General features: G+C 43.0%; 1 protein-coding gene and 1 long non-coding RNA gene across 2 annotated transcripts in view; one reads left to right on the forward strand and one right to left on the reverse strand.

Annotated features, from left to right (window-relative positions):
* LOC128445706 (uncharacterized) lies at positions 1-18,266 on the forward strand. The gene is made up of 4 exons (XR_008339496.1): positions 1-265; positions 4,499-4,604; positions 17,528-17,906; positions 18,142-18,266. It is a non-coding gene; the product is annotated as an uncharacterized LOC128445706 (long non-coding RNA).
* Positions 14,693-22,985, reverse strand: part of vimr2 (vimentin-related 2) — a 16,290-nt gene continuing 7,997 nt past the window's right edge. Inside the window, exons 9-12 of the mRNA XM_053428501.1 lie at positions 20,906-21,037; positions 18,365-18,475; positions 18,136-18,260; positions 14,693-15,637 (exon numbers count right to left, since the gene is read on the reverse strand). Of these exons, the coding sequence (XP_053284476.1) occupies positions 15,595-15,637; positions 18,136-18,260; positions 18,365-18,475; positions 20,906-21,037 (411 nt within the window). The 3' untranslated portion in view covers positions 14,693-15,594. The remainder of the gene's footprint in view (positions 15,638-18,135; positions 18,261-18,364; positions 18,476-20,905; positions 21,038-22,985) is intronic.

Raw genomic sequence — 22,985 nt, forward strand, 5'->3', positions numbered from 1 at the left:
GCCCACTCCTGTTCTCCCCTTTCAAAAAGCATTTGAAGAAACAATTTGCTGCTGATCACAGTAACCGCTCCGTGTTATTATCTTGTTAAGGCCAGTTAAGAGGCCATGTCTCTGAGGGCTTTGGCGACCCTGTCAGGAAGGCGTCACTTTGCTTGGTGGGCTGCCATGCAACCACAGAGGCGTTAACGGCCCAAACTTCTTTGCCACATGGACAAACACAAACACAAAGACAGACGACGACACGAATCCCTTCACTACCCTCAAGGTATTTCTCAGATCTGTTAAGAGACTCTAAGGAGTCAAGTTTGCTGAGAGACGTTGAATGTTTTTGTCTGAGCCTGCAGACAATGTTTAGAATGTTGTTATTTAGTGACCAAATGTGTATAAATATCAACATTACCAAATCAATGTTTATATAAATATTGAAAGAAATTAGACAACGCATTTATTAAGACTCGACATGGCAGTGAATCATGTCATGCTGTTTGCAAGTTTGTGTCGAGTTAGGTTTCATTATGGAATGGGAGTTATACTATTACTTATTATTAACAATCTGAAACTTTCATTTCAAGGTCACTGCTACACACGCTCGACTAGTTCCAGCTTTTTTATAACATCAAATAACAACAATTAGCTTTTGGACATAAACCATCTTTATCTACTAACCTGTGCTATGACTCTTTAGTTTAGTCGATGTCCCAACAACTAACATGGAGAGGACTTGATTTATAACCTATACTGCAGCCAGCCACAAGGTGCCGATAGAGATGGTCATGTCGTTCATATTTATAAACAGTTTGTGGTAAATAACTTTTTTTGAAACTAGGGTGTAAGCATCTTGTTAATGCACAAATTATACTCTCATGTCCCTCAATTATTAATAATAGATTTCACTCTTAATTATCAAACTTATATTCATCTTTTACAACAGGCTTTAGTTTTGCAGTTCTCTGTTCTTTCCGATAAAAACTCTCCAGATAATCAACTTTCATTACTATCACTCTGCCTGGACCTTGGCTAGGGTTTTTATTCTAAAACCACTCAAACAACAATGATTCAGAAAACAGTGTTCATGTTGTTCCTGGATTTCTGCTCCACTTTAAATAGCAAAGAGAAAAACATATTTGATTGCAGTGGGAGCTGGAACGGAGCCACTCCAAGAAGACAATGATGTCGTGACACACACTGACCTATAATTGCCCACAGCAGAGAGCCGAGGGGCAGTGATTGGCTGGCTTAAAGGGCCCTGTGGCCTTAGAGGATGAGAGCCATCATGCAATTGCAAAGGATCAGCAAATCACTGTCAGATGCCCACTGGCTAGACCACTCCAAACCAAAGTCATTTTCCCATCAGCATCAGAGGGTTCACAGAAAACAATAAAAGTAAAACGGTTACAGTCAAACAGAAAGAGTCTTTTGGGCGAGTTTCAATAAGTAAAGAGTAAAAGTCTTAGAGGAAAAAAGTGTTTGAAGTGAGAATGATTTACTTTCATCTTTACACAAAGCTGTATTCTACAATAATGGCAAATTCAAGTGCATTGAAAAGTAAGAATGCAATAAAAGCAATAGGGATAAAGAAACATTGGCGTGTTGAGTTTGGCTCAATGAGAAAGAAGACGATGTTTGTAGATGTCCAATAAACACATTAGCATGGAGACAGACATGTCAGTCGGAGAGGATGTATTTGGGCGATGTCCAGGCATTTCTTATCTGCCAACACAGATTAGGTGAATGGTATTTAAGCCATAATAGCAGTTTTCCTTAAATCACTGCCAAAACTCCACTGTTTAACAAGCTTTTGAAGATGTTCTAGAAAACTGTTCCTATTAGCCCGTCAGGCAGTTTCTGATGTCTTAATGCAGGTCAGCTCCCAGACCCACAGCTGGATAGAGGAAGACAGACCCTGGAAGGAGGGGAGTGTGGAATAAATCCAGATTCAGCAGCTCTCCCTCTCTCTCCTCTCTTATCTGCTCGCACAGCCATCTGAGAGGCACACACACACACAGCACTCTCAGACACAGCCAAGCTTTCCTGGCATCTCTCCCCCGACTATGGAGAGATGAGTTTGTCCTCCGTTCTACACCTCTGTGTGAAGCGCAGTGCACATCAAGCGGCAGCAGCAGCAGCAGCAGCCAGGAGCACATTTAATTGGCCAGCTGTCTGAGTGGTCAGGGCTACAGATTACTTCAGAAGCGACAGACAGCAGTTTCTCTGTGGTCGCCTGAGCATTATAGAAGTACACATAAGAACTTAGCACACAAACATGCAACGATGAGCCATGTGCAAATATCAGAGAATCGTCCTTGTCCGAACACTCCCACTGGAGAGGATCTGCTATTTCCCCATTTCTTCTTCATGATGTCAATTGATGAAGCATTCAGAATATGGTAATACAAAGTGAGGCTTGGCTCAGAGGCAATAGATGTAATCAAAGTGATCTCTTATCAACTAATTCTATCCACTCAATTGTTCATCAAACACCAAAACAAAAGGCTATTCTTGTTTGTCTCTCCCTGTCTGAACCCATAGCTGTGTGAATTGTATGTGTGGGCTCATATGCTCAGGAGTTTTGTGTGTTTGTCGGTAGGTGACATCTCTGGACTAACACTGCATGTAAGTCTGCTAAACACTGACATCAGCAGTATACAAAGCACACTGACCGTGTATGAGATGAGTCAGATGGGCCGGAGGGTGGAGAAGATGATCAAGCAGGTTGATGCTGAAAAGAGCAAACGTTGCTTTAATAAGAGCTGCACTCACAATTTTTAATGGTGGTTGAATGCGATTCTTCTAAATGATGTCCTCTAAATAAAAGCACAATAATACCGTCATTTAAATGTATGATTTAGTTTTAATGAAACTTTTTCCACCACAAATCAGGGTGGGAAGTTTCCTCTTGTTTAAGGTTTGAGGCTATTGATGCCCAGGCAGAATCTTGGCCATTTTTGTATTATCAAAATGTTTGAGTCACAAAGTTAGACATCCTCTCTTCTTAAGGATAAATTACTGAAAATGTTTCAAAACATAAAAAAGAAATTTAACAACATTTATACACATATTTAAGAAAACTCACTTTTCCAACCATGTGGAGAGAGTTAGAAAAACATGGTTGAAAACCATATGTCAATCTGTTTCTGAAGGTTGTTTCCATGCAGCAAATAGAAAAATCTAATCTTATAATTCATTTCCCTTAAAAACGGCCAAGATATGTATTAATAAAAAAAAAAGTCTTATTATTGTTTATTGCTCTATTTTCTGTCCACTCAACCATATACTTCTTATGGGACAAAGATCTTGTTGGTAATTCATTGTCTTTCAACAAACTTACTGATGAATCACAGCAACTGTTAAAATGACATATTTATTTAATTGTTAAATCCATCCATCCATTCACTGCTACTTCACTGGGTTTCATTTATCTAATTGATGACATCCTTGGGATTGTTGTGGTTCTAAAAAGTCTTTAACTTGGTGAACTCTGCAGAAACCACAATCTGGAAATAAAGCAGCAGGAAGAGTCAGTAAACATCCATGTGGGTTCTTAAAAGATCACCAGTTTTGTACTTGGGATAAACAACAAACAGAAAAGGCTTAAATAACTTAAGAGTTTTTGGCAGTGAAGCCTGAAAACAACAAAGCCCTTCCCACAATGGCCCCCAGCTAAAATCCACCAACATCAAACCACAACCCTGAACCTCATGGCTCATATTTTAGTGAGTTAATTCAACACTTTTTGAGTAAAAAATAAACAAAAATATGTCAAGTAACTAGCAACCAAACAGTGGAAAATTAACTACATGGATTTATTTATCTACTTAACTTTTAGCTAACTAGCTATTAGCGCCTAGCATCCAATATAGCTATTAGCACCTAGCTGTGTGGCTAATATTTCTGACAGCTAACATTCAGTGACTGTATCTATTAACAACTGACAGTGACATTAACGTTACAAAGATGAGAGTGAACAGAAACACTTACTCAGCCTTGGTTATTCCTCTTAGTCTGTTTCCTCTGTGCTCTTGAGCTATGCTAAGGCTAGCTTCCACAGTTAGCATGCTAACTAGCTGAGTGTCATGTCTGGACCTCGGAGGGAGACTCCAGTTACTGAACCTCAGGAAGTTAAAGGCTTTAAACCGGGTCCATCCTGTAGAAGTGGTGACTTCTATTAAACAGCTTTATTATTATTATTATTTAACCAAAGGTCATACAGAAGATATCAGTTTTTTCACCAAATATTAAATTTTAATTCAATACAATTTTATTTGTATAACGCCAATCCTAACATACATGATCTTAATGCTCTTTACATAGAACGCCAAGACAAATATTGAGGACAACAAACCCATCGAACAATTAATGGTCATGATCACAATCACAATATGTTTAACTGGTTGAGACGCAGGGTTAATATTTAAAAATCTATTATTGCCATGCATAGCATTTAACATATCATAAACATTAAATCAACATCTAACCTGTGTGTATTTTTATGTACAAGGGGATACAATTTTGAAAGGGGAGCATCAGTGACCGCAACTGTCACGTAAACTGGACGGAGCGGATGTGGCTCAGGAGGTACAGCGGGTCGTTCACCGAACCAGAGGGTAAGTCGGTTCAATCCCCGGTGGTTCTATTCCCGGCGCCTCCAGTCTGCATTCTGAAGCAAGATATTGAAGATTGGTCCTGACATCTGTGCTGATAGTGTGTTAATGGTGTGTGATAGAAAAAGTGCTGCGTATATAAGTGCTATATGCGTGAGTGGGTGAAAGTGACTTGTACTGTAAAGTGCTTTGAGTGATTAATAAGACTGGAAAAGCATTTGCATGACATACAGCCCATTTTACCATAAAATACCTCATCCTTCTTTCTTGCCTTAAAAAAACTAGTTAAGTAATGCACAGTTTGCACTTGATGACACAGGTTTAGGTCGTTTAGTTTTAGTTCAGGACCACGATTGTGTGTACAAGCTGGGTACACTCTGACACCAGGATGTGTTCCTGCTTTTCCTGGAGAACATCTGCCTGCAACAGGTAAACACCAGAAGCAAACCCCATGGGGTCAAACCGAAGCCAGCCAATCAGCCGTCAGAAAAGCACAGCAGGGGGAAGGCACCGAGGTTTCCTGTGTACACACGGGCCTGATAAGGATGACACAGGATTAGAGATGAGTTGACAGTTCAGATGGGTGAGAGTTCACCAACGTACAAACACAAAGGGAAACCACAAACTAGTTTATTTCACTGCTCCCTTAACTAATGTTATTGCCTAATATATGAATGAGGTAATTTTACAATGTTGGTGGAACAGTGTGATGAAATACAAATGTCCATCCACTTGACTATTAAAGGGCCAGACCTACGATGTAGCCCAGTGAAGTTGGCCAACACGGGACCTTCCCTTCAACAGCTTCTCCACTCATGTAAACATGACCTCTGTTAGTTAACAACTGACTGAAATTGTGTTTTTAATCTCAGCCCAGTGGGACTCTTTATAAAACCAGACCAGGCACTTTGAAAATCCCCAAGTATGCGTGCGCCAAACACATGGCTTAGGAGAGATAGGGAGAGAAATTCAGTGGCTTTGGTTTAAAGATAAATCATGTGTGTGTGTGACTCTGTGTGACGGGCTGGAGGTGGACACCATGTGTTCCTGTCATCACAGGTTCAAAACCAGCTCATGACCTCTGCGAGACATCATCTGTTTCCTTCCAGAATTTTCCTGTCATGTTCCACTGAGTAATATTTAGCGAAGCAGCGGTTTCCATAACGGATGATTGTGCTCTCGTTAGATTATTCCTACTGATGTCAGCTCACCTCAAAAAGAAGATATGTACCGTTACTCCTTTTTGTGCAGCATAAAAACAGCGCTGACAAAATCTCTCAAGCACAGCAATTCATCCCAGAGAAAAGATTATGTTTAATTTATATTGCAGAAGTTTTCATATCAGTGTGTGAATTATACAGCACTTAAAAAATTCAAGTCTTATAAACATCCCTCAAAGACAAGTTTTCTCATACGCTTGCAATTACTATTTATGCAGAGAGTTATTGTTTTATTGTTAAACAAGTGAGTCAAATGCCTCCCACATGAAGAGAGGGTTAAGTGAAGAAACCCTTCAGTCAGAGATTCTATTTTTGGTTACACATTGAAAACGTTAACATGTTTGTATATCAAGGTTTGAGGGAGTTTTGACTTCTTTACTATTGAGCAAATACCACAGTCTGCGTTACTAATTTAATTTAATATCTTTCCTTTCTTTACCGTGGTGACATATGGCGCTAGCTGTGCCAGAGGCTCTCGGGAGCCCTTCTCATCTCAAAATGTGTGAATGTTGCAAATTAGTGGTGCATAAAGGTCATTGCTAGAGGGCAGGGTTCAACTAAAGAGTCCTCAGCAGGATGCAGGGATTTGATCCACATCCATGGGCCTGCGTTCAAAAGAAAGTCTCTCTGAGCTGCTGCTAACAAAGTTTTGAAAAATATGTTTAGAAATACTTTTCAAAGTGTATTAACGACTCCAATTCAAACCAATCCTGGCTGTGTGTTTGTCTGCTTTCAGTGAAAGTAACTTCGCGGTCACAGTTTATTAGGAACTCACACTCTAATGACCTCAGCCGCTGGCAGCTCTCCACAGACCTTTCACCATGTGCCAGCAGCACAACTCAAAAGGGACACCCGAACAATCCACTGGCTCTTTCACATACTCACCAAATCCTACAATAACAGTGCGGCTCTGTGCTCAACCTGGATATTTGACAGGTTATTATCCAATTAGATAGGCTTCATTTACAGCCCAGACAATATATGAAAGCATAAGGCAAACCATAACCGAGGCTTGGAGATAGAAATCAGCTGCTCCTGGCTGCTGGTTTAACCGAGCTGTGTTTGTTTTTCAGGCTCTTAATGGTCACGTATGACTTGTTTGGGAGTTCTTCTCCCAGCAGACGATTAGAAGTATTTTCTGTTAAAGGTTAGAAAAATAATTGTGGTATTTATCAGACTGTCTTGTCTTTAATTTGGGGACTCGTTAGCATGAAATGTTTGCAAATGGTTGGAAACAGCCTCAATTCTACTCAGCAAAAATAAGTTATGTTCGTGATTACTTCTGTGGTCTGCTCTTGTAAACCAGACACTTGTAGGACAAGAAATATTCTACATAATAAAGTCCAGTAGCTCCGCTGCTCTACTTACACGGGTAATGGTGATTGGCTGTAAATCATAACGTCATAAATCATTTAAAACATTTTAAGTCAGGCCACTACATGCATACCAGCCACACTGAGGTCATTTCATTTTCAGCCTGAGTAAAATGTTGCTTTCTCTCTGAATGTTTAGCGACTCTGTCAGCATCAAGCCAATTGCTCCGTGGTGGATTGCAAAGCATGAGGTGGGAATGTAAAACATGGGAGAGAGCGTGGACGGCTCTTGGATGCCTCGTGTCATCAGGTCCTCCAAAAGTGTTTTGACTCAGTTAGAAGACGAGGGAAAGAAAGAATCCTGAATGTAAAGAGAGAAAGAAAAAGTGTCCATAGTGATTGTATATAAAGACTTCCTCCCACTATGCAGAAATCAAGTTAAATGAATTTCGCCATTTTGCGCATTTGGAGTCATAGACTGAATTTTTTTTTTTGTTTTTAGTCGGCTGAGAAATTATCACTTAAACAAACATCAGTGAGTAAGACATACTTTTAATGACAGACACCATCTTTGATAAAAAACAAATTTGTAACATGCACGTTTTTTTAGTTTGGACCATGTCCCATCCATTAATATGGAGGAGGCGGGACTATGACCTTTAGCCCAGTCAGCCATCTGCTGGTGATTGACACGCTTCTGCTTCACTCTTGGGGAGCTGTCGTGTCGTCCATCTTTTATACAATCTACAATGTTGACTGTGAATTTGATAGAAAACAACATATCTGTTTTGGGAGCCAATTTCTATTAGGTCCCTTTCTGAGTGACTGATTGGGTCTATATAACGTAGCTCTCTCAGGCCACTGGGCAAACGTTCATGCACACAGGCTGCGTCTCGCCTTGTTTACAAAACCTGCAGTCTTGTATACTCCCCACAAACCCCTGCCTTTAATAGCGTGACAGATGTTTATGCAGTTGCCATTGCGCGGACCTTCCTTCAGCGAGGGAGCATCAGAGGTGTCGCACGACGCACTTCACCCTTTCAGAGAGTCGTCATGACAGCCCCGCTTGAGTCAACCGCTGAGAAACCCTCCTCTCAACAGGGTGGAGGCAGTCGTTTGGGAACGAGGTCACATGCTGCGAGATATAGACGGAAATTTATGTTTACATGAAATTGCCATTTCACCCCGAAACATCGAGGGAGTCATTGATAGCTTGTGCACATGATGAAAAGTAAATATTCCCACAAGAGAGAAACCACGTCCCACTGAAACAAATACAGATGAACTTCAGTATTTTAGATCCTGTGTGTTATTGCTTGCGTATTCGGTTTTCAGTCTCTGCAAGGTATTGTGTGCATAATAAAATGTAATACACACTAAAAATATATTTTCTCACAGAAATAAATACAAACAGATAAACTTGGACTGAATCGAGGAAGCTGGTTTGAATTTCCCCTCGTTTCTAATGTTAGCAGTGCCTGGGATGTATCCATAAGAATTCACAAGGACACTGTGTGGTCATTTTTAAGGAGAATATGGCTCTAATATTGCTCTAATTACTCGTTTCCCTCTCCCTTATCTGGGAGAGGCGGCACATATGTGCAGGATACTTTGATTACTGCTAATAAAAGGCTGTTTTCTTAGTTCAACCTCTCACATGTAATTTCCTATAAAAGCTTCAGTACTTTTATTGCTCATTTCACAGTGCAACAACATGTTTTCAGGTACTCTCGTGAGAATAATTAAAAACATATCGTGTTAATATGACGCTCAAGGCTACTGGCAATGCAAAAGAAAATATTGACATGCTTTGTGCTTAGTGTTGGCCCAAATAAATCAGGGATTTCAGTGCTATGAAATCATCGAGGTGCAGGTCCGGTGCTCTGTCTGGGCCCTTTCTCCAAACATTTGTCTTCATCTTCAGGTTGGCTGCTGCCCCGGGCCTCGCTGCCAGCTCCTCGCCACTTGTTTGATGATTAAATACTTTCTGATTTGCCAGGCCCTGTTGTAAACTTCCTGTGTGGTTGCACCATGAGGTCTGTGTTCCACACCGCCGCTCCCCAAAGGCCTGGCGTGAACACCATTATTATCCCTGCAAATTAGCCCAGTTAACCCGCCCCTGCTCCAGTTCACTCTTTGTTAACCTCTCATTTTTCACCGTGTCTGGACCGCGGACCAAAGGATTGTAGTAACTGGTCCTCCCCCCGTCTCACCACCATCCTGATCTTCCCCTGTCCCGGCAGATCCTAACCCCAGTGAATATTAAACAGCACAGACTGCAGGAATGCCTCGGCTAAATTGGCAGCAGATGCTGTTGAGGGGATTTGGTTGTGAAGTGTTTTGTCTGCAAACCGAGCTGTAAAACATCGCAGGCCTGACAGGTCCTCTGGTGAGCCTCTAAGGTGAAATGGCACAAGGGCAACGCAGCCCTGTCGTCGCTCTGCGGCGGCTCGCTGCTGGCTGAACACTCCCTCATCCATCTAATGGTCACAGAAAGCTTCGGGAGACAAGATGAACAAAGAGGCTACTTCAAGTTGGAATACAACAAACATTAAGATTATATGACATGCAGCAACCATCGTAAATAAACCAGTAGAAGACTCCAGGATCAAAATTGTTGGAAAACCTCAATCGTCTCCACATTGTTGTCCTTTACATGACACTGAAAGGCTTTTGTCAAGTTCGAACCAGATTTCAAGTCAAATGTGGAAAAGATGTTAACACGCCAGCAGATTAAACTTTAATGTATGATCAAGTATATGTTTAAAAAAGTGCTACGTGTGATCTGAGAGTGGAAAATGTTGCATACCTGCCGGTCACGTCACTTTGAGGGGAAGCAGGCCTGAGATGTCTGGGTGTCTGGGAGAAAGATGAATGACTGCTGCAAAAAAGAAAATGATTTCCTAGTTTGCTCCAAATTCTAAACCAGTCACCGCTCCAGGCTACGACTGCCGACATAAACTGTGGCACATGTGATTTCTTACTCCCTGCACAAATTATGATAGTTTGGACGACTGCTGCTCTGGCTCCAGGTCCTCGGAGGCGCTGGAACTGGTCGTGGGCTCAAATGATTCAAGGGTCGGTAACTGGAATATGTGTTTTCATTGACGAGGAAAACAAAGCATTTTAATGAACTATAGCTACATTTATCATTTTTTCTTTTTAACCATGAGAAAATTGTGTGATTGTGGTGCTGAACAGATAATTATCACACGGCTCTGACCCTGCTCACGCATCGTTCTGAGTGACTTGACACATTTGGGTTTCCTCTCAGTAAAAAGCAAACACTGTTTAGCAAAAATTGGTTGCCATGTATAGGAAGCCTCCCAAGGATCTTTTGCAGTGATGTCGATGGCCTGGATCCAGGGGACGGTCGGATTTCATTTTTTTTGTGTGCAGTGTTTTGTGTATTAGTTTCGTATTTTCATGTTTCTTTGAACAAAATATAAAATAATTTAATACGATTCTGCAGTTGCATTCAGCTTTAAGGAGATTTTCAGCATCTCTCAGCCTGTTTTTGGTTTCTACAGCCCACAACTTTATTGCTTTTGTTCGGTCCCACCGTTCTGAGAAGTGGATTACACTACCTGCCCAGCATCACACTGCTGACAGACAGAGCAGCAAACCTCAATCCAGATATTGCCCCCAGGAGACGGTGTTGACCAAAACAGAGCTATAAAAAGAGTGAGGGTTGGACAAACTCTACATTTGACAGATCTAGGACTAAAGAAACAAGTTCACCAAATCAGGTTGATAAACAATAATAATATTACCTGTGTAGCTAACTCTGGCTCAACAGTTGTGTTGTGCACGGCTCCTGTTAAATAAACAAATAAACTGGAATCACACTCAATAGAGAGCATAACTCCACCAAGACTCTTCAGTCTCCTTAAATTCAATCAAGCTGCACCATATTTCACACACTCATATATATAAGTCCCCTAAGTTTCCATCCAGTTCTGTGAATTATTCCCTAGGAAAACAATGAAAATGTAAAGTAAAGATCACCTTGGACAACAGCATGGATCTGCACCAAAATCTGATTGGTTCTTCCCGTACTCATACAACAAGTTTCACCAAGTTTCAGGTCAAACAAAGCAACAAAGAAACGGGCAGGGGGGGAAAAATAAGAGTTAATGCAGATGAGTACAAATCTTATAGTATTTGTCAAATTGAAGACTACTCTGCAGATGCACTTTGGATGTTGTGGGTTCCTCCTTAACCTAAGAAGCGAGATCACTGTATATAATATAATTCAATACTATTCATTCTACTACTAGTGTGTTCATATGATCTCACTGCATAGAAGAGTATGTCATCCATCATCAGAGACATTCCAGAGAAATCATCAGTTTAAGTGCTGCAGTATGGGCGGGTGTGTGTGTGTGTGTGTGTGGGGGGGGGGCTCGAGCGGAAACTGTTCGAATAATTTTTTTCTCACTGATAAGAAACCATTACAACCGAGACATACGTTCCAATACGTAGAGTGTAAGCGCAGGGAGCCGCCCATCCACTGACAAGGTGAAGATTAACATGCGAAGTAAATTCAAGGGTGGCCAGGATCCATGCAGGCCATCTGCCAAGAATCCAATACAGCAAATGGTTGGATCTGTGTAAGCCCTAAGCTGACAATGAAGTCACTACGCTTAAAAAGATGCTAACACCCGTTAATGGGTATGAAAGCCACTGCAGCAGAATACAAATCCTGGCTTCTCTTCCCCCTCGTGTTCCCTGTGGCAAAGACTTTTATCCGCTTCCATCCAGCACGTCCTGGGAAGTTGATTAACTGAATACTCTGGAGACTGAAGGAAAACTTTTATCAACTTTGGCCGCGACTCACCCACAGTGCGGAGTTTGGGGAAATAAAAAAAAGCTTTATCTTCCGATCACAAGACAAGGCTGTGGAGAGTTTGCCAAGAAGTAAAAGTATCAAGAATTCTCCGCGGTGGCAGATGGAGCTGAGGAGTCTCGTGCTGCTGGTGTTTGCCACCTGCTCTGGGACGGACTCGAGGTGGGGGAGCGCAGGGTAACTGTTGGGTCACAGCTGTCAGCAGTCGCTCAGTTACACAGGCCGAGTGGGACTGCAGATATGAGGGGGGGGGAACTAAAGTGATGACATGATGGGGGACCCGGGGGTTACACAGTCACACTACCACCATCCTCATTCAGCATTGTGTGTGTGTGTGTAAACATTCCTTTAAGTAGTTTTCTCTCAGGCTCTGTCTCCTGTGATGCTCCCACAGTGGGAATCTGTCCACGAGCCCTTTCAAAAGAGAGGGATGCCCACTTCCTGCTACCCTCAGGCGTGCCAGTCCGGCCTCCAGGGAGAGGGGCCTCATTATTTATTATTTGTTTCCCCTCTTGTTAAGGAAATACTTTCTCAATAACTCTTTCCCCTTTGTATATTTTCAGTCGTCTTATTTTCTTCCTTGATTCCAGCCCGTCCTCTCTTATTTATTTGCTTTCTAAACACCAGCTTGGGCCGTCACATCCAGGCCGTCATGAAGAGACTTTGAACGATGACGTTTGTCCTCGGTGAAGACAGTGTTTATTTGTCCGAGCCAACCTGCCGGGGATAAGGGTATTTTAGGGGTACCTATGTGAGCCGAGCCGTGCGGGCTGACCTGGGTTAGCATTACCTCAGGGCCTTAATCAGATTCCACTGCCTCAGATTGAAGATATGTCGACTGATTCAATGAGCTCACGTGTCATAATTTATCAGCCCGGCCCTGCCACTCTTAATGTAAAGACATTCCTGCCCCATGTGAAGTTAACTGGATGTTATGTCCACAAGCACATGTTGTGTGAAACGGTTTCTTTCAGTGAAGTGAACTCTCAAACACTCAATCGCACACAAAAGCGAATTCATCCCCGGCAGTGACTTCTTTGTTTGTTGGTGTTGGTCACAAGTTTTTATTTCTTCGCCCAAACCCCCCCGGTCCACAGAACTCATCAAGGCAAAGAGAAAAAAAAAAGTGGGATGAAAAGGCCACAGCACAGGATGACCACTGATCCATGACTCAGCTTTGAAAATCGCCGCCTCCAAACCAAATTGTCCGGCTTCAAGGAGCGGAGGTGCCACAGCCCCTGCCCCGGGCCGCTCGGTGTCACCGGCCAGCTTTGAGGGGTTAGGGCATTTTCTCAGTTGTCACGGACGTGTGACGGGGCCAAAGCAATACAGAGGAGGGCAGGGGTCACCACACTTGCAAATATCAGGAGTATTTGAAGGAGGGTAATTGTCTTATAAATGAAGCTGGAACTTCATTTAAAATTTTAGGTTTTGGTTTCATGGGAGCACATCTGGATCTGAACTGTGTATCCTGAGGCAGTGTGTGATAGTAGTTGTGTTATCATGAGCTTATTGACATATCTTATATTGTACTCGGGTGTTCACTGATAATTGTTTAAATGCATTATTTCACTGTTTTGTATTATGAGAGAACAATATTTTATATTTAGGCTGTTTTTTAATTTATTATGATTCTGAAAGTTTCCATTTTACTTGTATAAAGAGGTGAAAGGGGCTAAACCAACATAATGGCCGTAAACCCATGATCTATTATTCAATATCAATAATTTTTACAACCGCGAAGGTAATTCCCCCCTGTCCATTGGTTGGATTGCAGGTTGGTTTGTTTTAAGTAGCATTACTGAAAACCTAAAGGACTCATTACCACACAACTTAGTGGAAGGATGTGAAAGAATTTATTTATGTTCTAAAGTTGTATTGACATTTTTCCCAGGAAATAATTCATGGATCTTGATGGAAGGAATCAGGCTCATTCAGTGAACTGAATTATATGTGTGTGTGGAATTTGGTGCAGCCTCATTTAATTAAACCACAACTCTAGGGCCTTATCGAAGGTATGAGTGTCATTCTAGCTTCAATTTTTTATCGGACACCTTATTAACTTTTCAGCCTGAATGTACATTGACAATATTTTTTTCCATACTATCCAGCAGACAAGGATATCTTAGGATGTATTCGTCTTCAGCACAAGGCAGAGACAGTGCAGCTGCATGCGATCAGGAACACTGTGTGGTCCACTGGCTTTTGATTTGAGAGATAGGAGAGAGGGGCACTGAGGGAAAACAACGTCCTGCAGCTCCTCTCCTCCGAGGTCCTGATAAAGCTCCTCAGTCCTGAGAAAACACGGCAGCTTCCTCCGTCAGCACGGCCATGTTTCACGTCCGGACAATTGAAGGAGTCACATGCAGCCACCGAGCTCCTTCTCCACACACTGAACTCAATTATCACACGGGCCAGCCAACTCCTCATCGCCACAAGTTCCCAGACTGTGGCTAATCTTATCTGATCCATTATTAGCAGCATTTTTCATCTTTTACGGCCGAGCTAACAAGCCTTTGAGATCATTAAATAGCTGGGAATGTTCAAATCTCAGGCTAAGCACGAAGATGAGTGAAAGAGGGATCACGGAACATAAATCACTCCGCTCCACTCTGCATAGTTTCAACGTGCGGGGAGAGTCTTAAGCTGCAGGATCCACGAGCAGGTCTCGTGAGACAGAGGAAAGAAATTGCACGGTACGAGGCGATCTCTCAAGCAAAGACTTTTATTTAATTTAAATCTGAAGCACATTCTGACTCTCGGGCAGAAGCAGGAGCCAAAGATGATTTATCACACACGACTTGGAGCAAATACGGGAAAAAAAAGGTTCACTAAAGTCGTGTACTAGGAAGGAATAAGGACTCTTTTCTCGTAGAAGGATCCAGGTGCTGGACTCGTATATGAGCTGCAGGGAAACAACTTCATGAACCATTTGAAAAGCAAACAGTTACATGTAAAAACCAACATGAATGCGCGACTGTAAAAGCTAAAGGACGGTGAGACGCTTTTAGTCACGGAGGGGGGGGGGGGGGGGAGGTCAATGTGTTTGTTAACAGTGAAGGGGTCAAGGGTTAAGAGCTGGTAATCAGACAGAGTGTGAGTGATGGACGAGGTGGAATCAGAGGAGGGAGAACTCCAAGGAGCCGCACTGTTCAGCCTCTGGTGTGTGTGTGTGTGTTTGTGTGTGAGACTTGTTCGACACAGGGGACAAAACATTTATGAATCACATCACTGAACTGGTAAAGATAAAACCCACTTGAGGAAATATCCCTGCCAGACACTGAATGGATACACACTCCTGGCTGAGCCCCCGTCCTCCCACCTCCCTCCCACTTTTAGACACTTCCATCTTTCTTGGAGTCTCGGGGTCATCTGCCAGCGACCTGTTATCAATGGGCCGGCTTAGGCCTCCAGACAGCGTTAATCTGTCATGATGAGTTTACATCTGCTCAAATTGCTCCGTCTGTACCTTGCGCTTCGTCCTAGTGCCGATTTGGGTCTGCGTTTCACTATTGTCTGTTTTCTAATCCGTGTGTGTGTTTCTGTGTGTCTGTGTGTGTGGGAGCATCCATCCAAACTCCAGCCGGCCGGTCTCACTCTTCGTCCTCGCCTCACAGGTCACACAGCCTCTCCTCTTCATCCTCCAACAGACTCCTGAAATACACAAACACACAGAAAGCAGGTGAACAGTTGTAGTTTAGCTACTGACGAAATTACTTCACGTCGAAAAAAGACAATTGTTTATCAACCAAAAATAATTGATAGCACACAATCAAATAATCTTCAATGTAAAGTTAAAAAGTTTTTTCAGTACCAATGTCTCTGCAGATTATTCTTACATTTGATTAACTAATTAATGATGTTTAGTTAACTGTACACAATCCCCAATAAAATAAATAGATAACTGACTACACTAATGTTTGTATATTAGTAAAAAGAGGTTTGATTAGTATATTTAAAGCCACACTGACACACGGAACTGCAGAAACACTCTGTAAACACAACACGGACATTTCATCACATTTTAAGTTGATGTGGTAAAAGAGCTTTGACACGTTTGAGCCACATGATCATTTCTTAGAATCCTATGTGTGTCCACGTGAGGAAACTCAGTCTGACATCCTCTCTTCTTTCATTTCCACCGACTCCTGAAGGACAGATCTGCCGCTGACTGTGTCTCTGCTTGGTGCGGGGCAGGTAGAGCGCAGTGACTTTTTATAAACAGCACAGTTAGTTTTTAAAGCAATTTCCCCGCAACATGAGAAACATCTGCCTGCGGCATCTGGAAACACTAGTGATGAGAGCGGAGGGAGTGAACCAGCAGCGAGAGGTCACAACAAACCAAAACAACCAGCTGAAAGATGAAATAAACTTCATGGAGCTTCTTTATGAATTTTTTGATTATAGCTCCTTTATAAAAAAGACCTAACATTCATCTACTGCTAAAAGAACACTTAACCAAAGTGCATGTTATGAGTTGAGCTACCTGTTTGCTGTGTCATGCAGCAGCGGGGGAAAAAACCCAGTGAATGAGTTGCAGTGCAACATGGCTCCCATTAGCAGTGTGCAAAGCAGTGAGCATCTGCACAGAACTGATCTGAGATGCTTTCACAGGCCATGAGACACCCGCTAATTGCAGCCCGGGGTCATTAAGGTCTGTTTTGCAGACAGTTTGCAACGGCACAGAGAGAATAAACAACCGCCACCATTTTCATTTCTTATTCATGGTTTTAATCACGGATGACAAAACAACCAGTGAATAAAGAAAGGGAGGAGAGGGAAAAAAAGAAGTTGGCATCGACTGCGTGTCTTTCGTTCGCCTTAAATGTCTTTGGTACAGTCTGTTGTTTAGCGAGAGGGAATTGAAACTGTGGTGAATTTGGAAATGTGTGTAAGTGAGGGGTGGGGGGGTGGGGGTGCTGACATTAATAGGCTGGCGTGGAGACGAGCTGGCAGGAGCCCAGCACGCAGCGCTGACAGTGTGAGGTCCTCTTTGCCCATTCTAATGAGGTATTGTGAGGGTCTGAACCCGGGCCTGCAGCGGGGCCCCCTGGGGGCCGCATGCAGTCGGATGGGCAGTGGAGGGCCGCCAGAGGAAGTCCATGGCAGCGGGAGGAGAGGGCTGAAGTGCGTCAGTCCTCACACCAGATGGTTGAACAACCTCAGTGAACGGAGCGAATGGTATGAAACGTCTTCAAGGTCACATATACAGGAAACTGCATCAGACGCAGAAGCCGTTTCCTGTGGCCCCAGCCGGCCCCTGATGTCAGGCCTTTGTCTGATGACACAATATGAGATGCTTCGACTTATACAAAGAATCTTGCGGAAATACTCCATGTATTATTCACAGTGACACGTTTGTAGAGATTGTTGTTGAAGGACGGGGACAATGTCTTTCGCTCACTTCCATGTGTTGTTTCTTGAAATGAACTCACGTGTAAAGAATTTCAAAAGTAAACACGCATGGAGTTGATGTAAATCTAACAAAATCATCCCGGGATCATTATATGTGCTTTGCCTCTGACAGCTCATTCTCCTCGACAGGTTTACACAACGTGCAGCACTCTGTCGAGCACCATGGGCGACGTCTGTTTTCATTTCACCTCCTACCGCAGAAGATGGGAATCTACAGTTCTACAGTGCGTCAGTGAACGCCCAGGGTCTATGGGTTTTAATTGCAATCAGGAACTGCGGCAGCTTTAACAGGAGAAGACAAACTAATCAGTGAAGTCATAGGGATCAGTGTTTTTGTTGGAATGAGAAAACGGCATCTTGTCCATCAGACACAGTTCAACCATCCCCACTCCAGAGTGTTGTTTTATATAATCCTACAGACCCCCAGCCTCAGTACAACTTGGACCCCTCTGTCCCTTGGTCATCGCATGTCTCTGGAGTTATTGTATCATGCTACACAAGACATAAGGTGTGTGGTAAAACGTTAGGTGTGTTTAAGAAAAACAACTGCAGCTAAATCAGATTAAAAATTATGAAGACACTTAAGATCAATGTAATCACTGTATTTACAACAGCTCTTCATTATTAAATTATGGTCTACTTTCCAAGATTGTCTTTAAATTAAAATGTAATCAAAGCTATAAGATAAGTCCCAGGATGTTCCACTCGAGATATTTTAACAGTTATAACTTTCTGACCTGTAGGCGACAATCTCCATGTCTCTGGCCATCTTCTCACTGAGCAGGTCCTTGTAGTCTTCACACTGCTCCTTCATCTGTACCTGGAAGTCGGACTCCTGCTGCCGCATCTCATCCATGGTGAACTGGACAACACAAACACACACACACACCAAAAGAGGTTAAGTGTTAGTCCAGAAACCCTGGTCCATTACAGCCTAAGACTACAGTAAAGACTCCACTCTCATACCTTCAAATCAGCAATCTCATCCATGTATGCAGATGTCTTCATCTCCACCTCATCCTCCAGCTCCTCCTTACACTTCTCAAGCTCCACAAGCTCCTTTTGTAGCTCGGAAATCTACAGGAACATAAACAGCAGCAAATATTCATTCAGATGAGCAAACACAAGCAGATTAATACATTTATTATAAAAGAAAGTTATAAAACACAATATTTCAATAGAGCTCTCTCCAGTTGTATCGACACACAGAGCTTTTCTATCATTTCATTCATAAGCTGTCTGCAATGCAATGCAGATGGAAGAGCTGGGAATTGAACCCTCGATCTTCTGCCCTGAGCCACGGCTCCATGTCAACAAAGCGTTTGAACCTCAACACAATTTGTCCTGAAACTAGATTCCTGCATCAATTTGAAACAGAAAACTCTCATTTGTTCCGTTCAACTTGTTATGGTGTTTGCTAACGTGCTAGCAGCTGTTTACACGTCGAGCGGACAGAGAGAAACATCAGCAGGAATTTGAATCATCAGAAAACCACAAATCCACAAATAGTGAGAGAAGTATCTGGTTTTTCAGCTGCTACGTGTGACGTGCGTCACTCTTGTTTACTGCAGATGGGGATGATGAGGGCAGAATTTGAGGAAGACACAAAAACCCAAAACAGTGACTGAGAAGAGGATTCGTGTGCAGGCTCTCCACACAAATGTATTTATCCATATTACACACAAAAGCACAGAAATTAAGCTCTAACAAACTAAACTTAATTAAGTCAAATAAACCGGGTTTCTTTACTTCGATCCTAAACTGCATGAGGAGGATCCCTCCTCTGGTCTGAGTCGTGCTGCCGTGAGTAATTACAGCAATCACACAAGTTCAACAATGAGATGTTGCAGGCAGATGGGGGATCCAGGCGGTCCCGCTCGTCATTCAGCGATCCGGCCAGTCACTACCCCTCGACCGATGACGACTCCCCGACATGGTCAAGTCACTTAACTCGCACACTCCTCCGCTCTCCCTGCCATGATGAGTGAGGCCTGGCTGTGTTTGTGTGTAGTGGGAGTAGTTGTAGTGTACAGCCCCATAAGTGCCTGCCCCATTATACTATGTATTTCTGCGTCCAGACTGATTTCACTGCAATCTGTTTGTTTGGCCATGTTGCGTCTCAGTGAGAAACCAGACCCGAGGCATCCATCACAGCCGAGAGAGGAAACAGAGCAGATCGGGCCGAGCTGTCCATCCGTCAGGCGGGATCGGGCAGAACTGGGGCTTGTGTGTGCGCTGCTGTATTAGAGAGGGGTGGATGATGTCGGGAGACTTGTGCTGTGGTTACAGAGGCGCTCTGTTTATTTAAAGAAGGTGGAGGCACAGCCACAGCCGCTGTAATTAGAACCAAACCACCATGTTTGTTACAGATGTGGTTAGGTGTCGGCTGTGGTCCGAAAACTAAGAGGAGGTTGTTTTCTGTGTTGTTGAGTCACAGTTTCCCGATGCTTCGCTTTCCTGCAAAGCACGGTAGGTTCTGCGACTTGTTTCTCTAAAATATCAAAGAAGGTTTATTCCTTCTCTTCCGTTTGCAGAGGAAGTTTCCAGTCAGTGTGTGTGGGAGGTTTTAAGGTGTTTATGATGCAGCAGCCGCTCTGAGAGACTGTGCTTATTAACAGAGGACAGGGACAGCGATAAATCCTGTCTGAGCTGAAGTGGAGCCGTTCACATCTCCCGCTGAAAGTGTCCGCAGAGTAAACACTCTGGTCAGCACCATCTCCCACACTGTTGCTCCGCTGTCACTCAGCTGCCCTCCACTCCCTGGCTCTATGCTGTGGGAAACCATTCATTCGCATCATTACGTCGGATTTAGGAGCTGATGGCCGATGCAGAGCCGGTTGTGAGCTTTGAGACGCCTCTTCTCTGTGTTTTAAAGAGGTGGGAAATGCATTATGGGAAGATGTGAATCTGTGGGTATCACATTAAGGGGTTCAAATGATGTATAAATGAGACCATTAAGGGTCTGTACACCTTTAAAATAAATGAAACATGTATTATGTCATTTCGATCACCAAGTCTCATGTGGTCTGTAGAAAAAGCTACTACAAGCTAACTTAGCTTAGCATAAAGCCAGCTTGACTTTGGACAAACACATAGATAAGAATTACCTAAAATGACCGAATTAAAACATTTTATCAACATGCACCAAACTTTTTAGTTATGTCCTTGTCCCATCCACTAACATGGAGGAGGCAGGGTTTAAGACATAAACTCACTTTTGGAAGCCGTCATGTCGGGCATACAGTCTATTGTTTCCAGTCTTTGTGCTAAGCTACGCTAACCAGCTGCTGGCTGGTGGTATCAATCCCCTAATTGAACTCTCAACAAAGACACCAATAAGAGGATTCTCAAAATGTATTTACACAAATGTGCACAGGACTCGTTTGCATACTTCTTTTACACATTTTTTGAGATATAGAAAATGTGAGACAGAAATCTCAGAGACAAAACAAGCTAACGCTAAGTCTGTGTAGTTTGAGTGAACTTAGCCTTAAAGAGTCAACTCACCAGCATCTTCAGCTCACTGACGTCCTGTATCTTTGGCGAGTCTGTGACCTTTGACCCTCCGGCAGCTCCCACTTCCAGTTGTTTTCGATCACCACCGCGAACTGCAGCAGGGGAGGCGGCTCCGCACTTGTACTGCAGAGATAGAGGGAGAGGGATCAGTGATTTAGTGAAAGTTTTTAGGATGAAAACATTTTAGTTTCAGTCTAACAGAGACCACGGAGGACAGTTCACTTTGACGGGGGAGCAAAGAGCAATCAGAGCCTCTCGTACGAGCGGACGGCTGAAGCTCTCCTTGTGTACAGCACATTCCTGATTAGATGGAACAAGTGCAGCCGAAATGAGCAGCATGAGGGTGCACAGGTGTGTGGGAGTCCGCCAGCAATCACCATTACTGTTCAAACCCAATAGCAATCATTGCAGCATTGAGACAATTGCATCTCATAATGGAGGGGCCAGGCTCAGACAGGACGGTGTCCAGCTGGCGAGAGAAGAGAGGGAAGGAGACTGAGGCAGAGAGAGTAAATAGAAATTGAGTTAAAGAGGGGACAAAAAACCATGAATGCATCTAGACAGACACAACGATATATGAATATGCTGCTACCAATCAACCATGCCTCTATATGAAGGAAACACACACACATACAAACCAGCATCCACTCCACTGCTGCCGAGGAGCCTGGGAAGGCGGCCAGCAGTCTGATTACAGCTCTGACCTCTGAACCTCACAGACATCCTCGCTCCAGAGGAGGTCAGACCCACCGGAGCTATTGTCTGACCCCAGTGCAGCACCTCTGCGCTTTGTAACACACACACACACACACACACACACACACACACACACACACACACACACACACACACACACACACACACACACACACACACACACACACACACACACACACACACACACACACACACACACACACACACACACACACACACATTCTGTGCGGGTCCAGAATTGCAGCTCTGATTCTCGAGTTCTTCCCTCGTGTTGTGTTAAGGGGAAAAGAAAACAAGTGGGAGTATCTTGGTGTGATTTGTGAAAGCTGAGATTTACGCCTGAACGGCCCGCTGCAGAGGGAGAGCGAGGGCAGTGTGATGAAAATAGGAGAGGTCAGGTGGTCAATAGGTGTCAGTGGTGTTCGTGTACGAGGGGGGGGGGGGGGGGGGGAGAACTATTCAGATGTTCTTTGACTTAATAAAATAAAAGCAGCAGTACATTGATTTGAAGAAATACTGCAGTAGAAGTCACATATTAAAAATGCTACATGTATTAGGAACAAAATGCACTTGTCATCTCTGCATGATACATTACATTATCGTTTTTTCATTACTGATGGATCCATATTTAAGAGGTGGTATAAGTATTATTTCATGTACAGCTTAGTAGTTTAGTCCAATGTTTCCCAACACAGGGGTCGTGTCCCTTCTTGAGGGTCAAAAGATAAATCTAATGGGTCATAAGATGATTAGTGAGAGAGAGAGAAAAAAATAAGGCGTTCCATTGTTTTTCTGACCTATTTCTAGTTTTTGCCTGAATGACTAATAATGGAACTACATAAAGACTCAATAGGGAATCTGTCTTTTTTGCCCCTGACAATTCATAATGTATTTCCACCCATTGGATTGAATACATTTTTACTGAAAAAATAAGTGCAACAAAATGCAGAATATAGTTAGTAAATGAATCCTGATGTACAAGAAGCATCAGACTTAAATATGCCCCAGAGAAACTAAGAATAGCAGCAGATGAAAACATCAGACATTGAGACTATAACAACAAACGTAAATGTCATATCTCCATCTTGTTTTCTACATAGTTTTCCACCTTCTGTGTTTTGACTGGTGTTTTTACTTCCATCATTTCTTTCTGCCCTTTTCTTCCATGATGTTTTAATAGCACCCAGCTGGATGGTCTGCACCACCAGCTGTTGATCTCCATGCACTCAACTCTTAATATTCACATTCACAACAGAAGTGGACAGAAATCCACACCCTCCCATTTTCTCTTGACCATTTCTACAAATGTTTGAAAAATGAATAGGTCAACACTGGGTTTATCTTTAACAATGTA

This window comes from Pleuronectes platessa, chromosome 8 (genome assembly GCF_947347685.1).
Source record: "Pleuronectes platessa chromosome 8, fPlePla1.1, whole genome shotgun sequence".
Classification (NCBI taxonomy): Eukaryota; Metazoa; Chordata; class Actinopteri; order Pleuronectiformes; family Pleuronectidae; genus Pleuronectes; species Pleuronectes platessa.